The following is a 2447-nucleotide window of genomic DNA, read 5'->3' as shown; positions in this document are numbered from 1 at the left end:
TATATCAAGAGTCCATAATAGAACATAATAGTTTTCCATTATGGACTCTTGAAATATATAGTGTTGTCGGTTAGTGGAACATATGGTAAAGGGATTATTCATTTTCGTAATGCATCTGGTATGTCGAATACGCATCTAAAGAGGATTATATAACGCCACGGTTCGATTTGCCAAGTTTGTGCGTGTGTATTTGAATACAGAAACGTGCGTAATATAGTAACATTTACAATCGCCAGCAACTGCTACCACATACGTGGAACATAACAATAGAGTAGAAAATCATTAGAAGCAGCAGCAGCAGCAGCAGCAGCGGTGGCGGCGACGGCGGCAGCGGCGGCAACAGCAGCAGCAGCAGCGGTAACAGCGGTAACAGCGGAACACTAATCACTACAGATTGCTGCTCCAACGGCAATCATAACCTAGCGCTACTCATACAATTCTAATATCAACGATAATCATCGACATGAAGGCAGTCAACGATTCCGATGAATCATTTGCGAACACGTGCAGTTGCAGTTTGGCTCTGTACGGAACGCAGCAACTGTATACAGTGACTGCACGCACTAACGCTATATGGTTGTACTGACTGCAACTCTTAGTTAGGCTCATAGGGTCTATGTCCCCCAGGGTACTGCCGGAACGTACCCTGGGTACGGTCCGGTATACCGGAACGTACCCTGGTAACTATCTGATATGGTTAGGGTTAGGGTTAGGGTTAAGGTTAGGGTTAGGGTTAGGGAGTAGGCGACTCCCTAGATTCGTTAGTGGAGTAGGCGAGGTACGGTACGGCATATTATACCGTTAACCCGTTACCGTTATTATACCGTTACCGTTATTATAACACACCGAACTTTCAATGCGTTTTGATGCGCATTGATTCGCTTCCACGCACCAGATACGGTTGTAATACGCATCAATGCGCATTATTTTCAGTCCACATACGTAAGGGGATTGAGCAGTTCGCTTACGGTTCGATTCAGTTCTGTTTGGCGGTGTGTCAACGAACACGGTTCTGTTCGGTTTGGGATTAGTCACATGATGAAATCACGTGGTGTTCTCGTGAATATCTCGTTGAAAATACCCAGAATGCACCTCGCTATGACGTCAGCATTTGGAATCTTCTTTTCGCGAACCGTTCTGATCAGTATTCGGTGTGTACGTAACAGAATCGTACAGCAACGAACTGAAACGTACACTTACACGTACACGGTAGCGGCTAATACACTTACACGTACACGGTAGCGGCTAATACACTTACACGTACAGGTTAACAGTATGGCACTCACGCGTACACGTTAGAGGCTACTACACCTACACACACATGTTCACAGTATGGCACTCACACGTACACGGTAGCGGCTAATACACTTACACGTACACGGTAGCGGCTACTACACTTACACGTACACGGTAGCGGCTACTACACCTACACACACATGTTAACACTATGACACTCACATGTACACGGTAGCGGTCACACGTGCACGGTAGCGGTCACACGTGCACGGTAGAGGTTACTGGACCTACACACACATGTTAACGCGTGTCGCGCGTATGTCAGCACACGCATGGTTTATAATTACCTGGCACTGCGTACAGCAGAAGCAGACACCTCGTCAGCAGTCGCGCGCCGACGTCTTTTCCGGACAGCATGATTGCTAACTGATCGAAGAAAACGCCCTGTCCGTGTCAGCACGCCTGCGCCTATACTCCTTCCTCCCGTGCGCAGCTATGATATCCGCTCGCCGGCAAATTATTTATTCAACTCTGAATCCGCTCGGTCGGCTGAATGCCGCTGCCGCGATGACGGTTGTTAGGCGACCGTTTCCAAGCGGTTTTTCCGTATCGGATGCTGACACAAAGGCGCTCTAATCAGGCCGTCGCCGTCGCCTGGAAACCGATTCACGCCGCGCGTCGGCCGCGCTACACACGCGTGTACTCGCGAACGTCGGCCGCTACTATAAGGTGATGCGTGACTCACTCACATCTCCGGTATATCACGGAGAGAGAGGGGGAGCTTCCTCGATACGCGTCCGAGCTGCCGGGTGATCGGATTAGGAAGCTCCGCCCGTTGAGATGCGTCAAAAATCAGCAATCGTCGATATCATCGATCACCGATCAATATCGTGTCGTCGCTGTCGATTTCAACAACCGGAATAAAAAATTTCCCGATAGCGGTTCGATACGATCAGGTGCTTTTCGCATCCCTCGAGGATCCTACGGTAAATCCGATCTTCTATCAGATTGTTGGCGGTGTTTCACGAGTGCGAGGTATCATTGGCGGCGAGACCGCAACAGCCTTGCGGGGAAATCCACGCCCCGAAAATCGCCGCCTAATCCATTAGCCGCTGTGCAGTTTCGCACCAAACACCGCTTAGCAAACACATCGACGAACGATGCTGAATGCGCCTCTCTATCTCTGGATCTCGCGAGATGGTACTCCTCCT

At 49.5% G+C, this 2447-nt stretch overlaps 1 protein-coding gene across 2 annotated transcripts in view; it reads right to left on the bottom strand.

Moving 5' to 3' along the window:
• Positions 1-2447, bottom strand: part of LOC106816260 (D-galactoside-specific lectin-like) — a 20083-nt gene that overhangs the window by 17155 nt on the left and 481 nt on the right. For both annotated transcript variants that reach the window (XM_014820841.1, XM_014820842.1), the window contains exon 1: positions 1584-2447. This exon is cut by the window's right edge and continues 481 nt beyond it. In XM_014820841.1, the coding sequence (XP_014676327.1) occupies positions 1584-1653 (70 nt within the window). In that variant the 5' untranslated portion in view covers positions 1654-2447. The remainder of the gene's footprint in view (positions 1-1583) is intronic.

Source organism: Priapulus caudatus, unplaced genomic scaffold, assembly GCF_000485595.1.
Source record: "Priapulus caudatus unplaced genomic scaffold, Priapulus_caudatus-5.0.1 Scaffold1329, whole genome shotgun sequence".
Classification (NCBI taxonomy): domain Eukaryota; kingdom Metazoa; phylum Priapulida; class Priapulimorpha; order Priapulimorphida; family Priapulidae; genus Priapulus; species Priapulus caudatus.
Note: the sequence above shows the minus strand (reverse complement) of the source record. Positions and strands in the feature narration are given on the sequence as shown.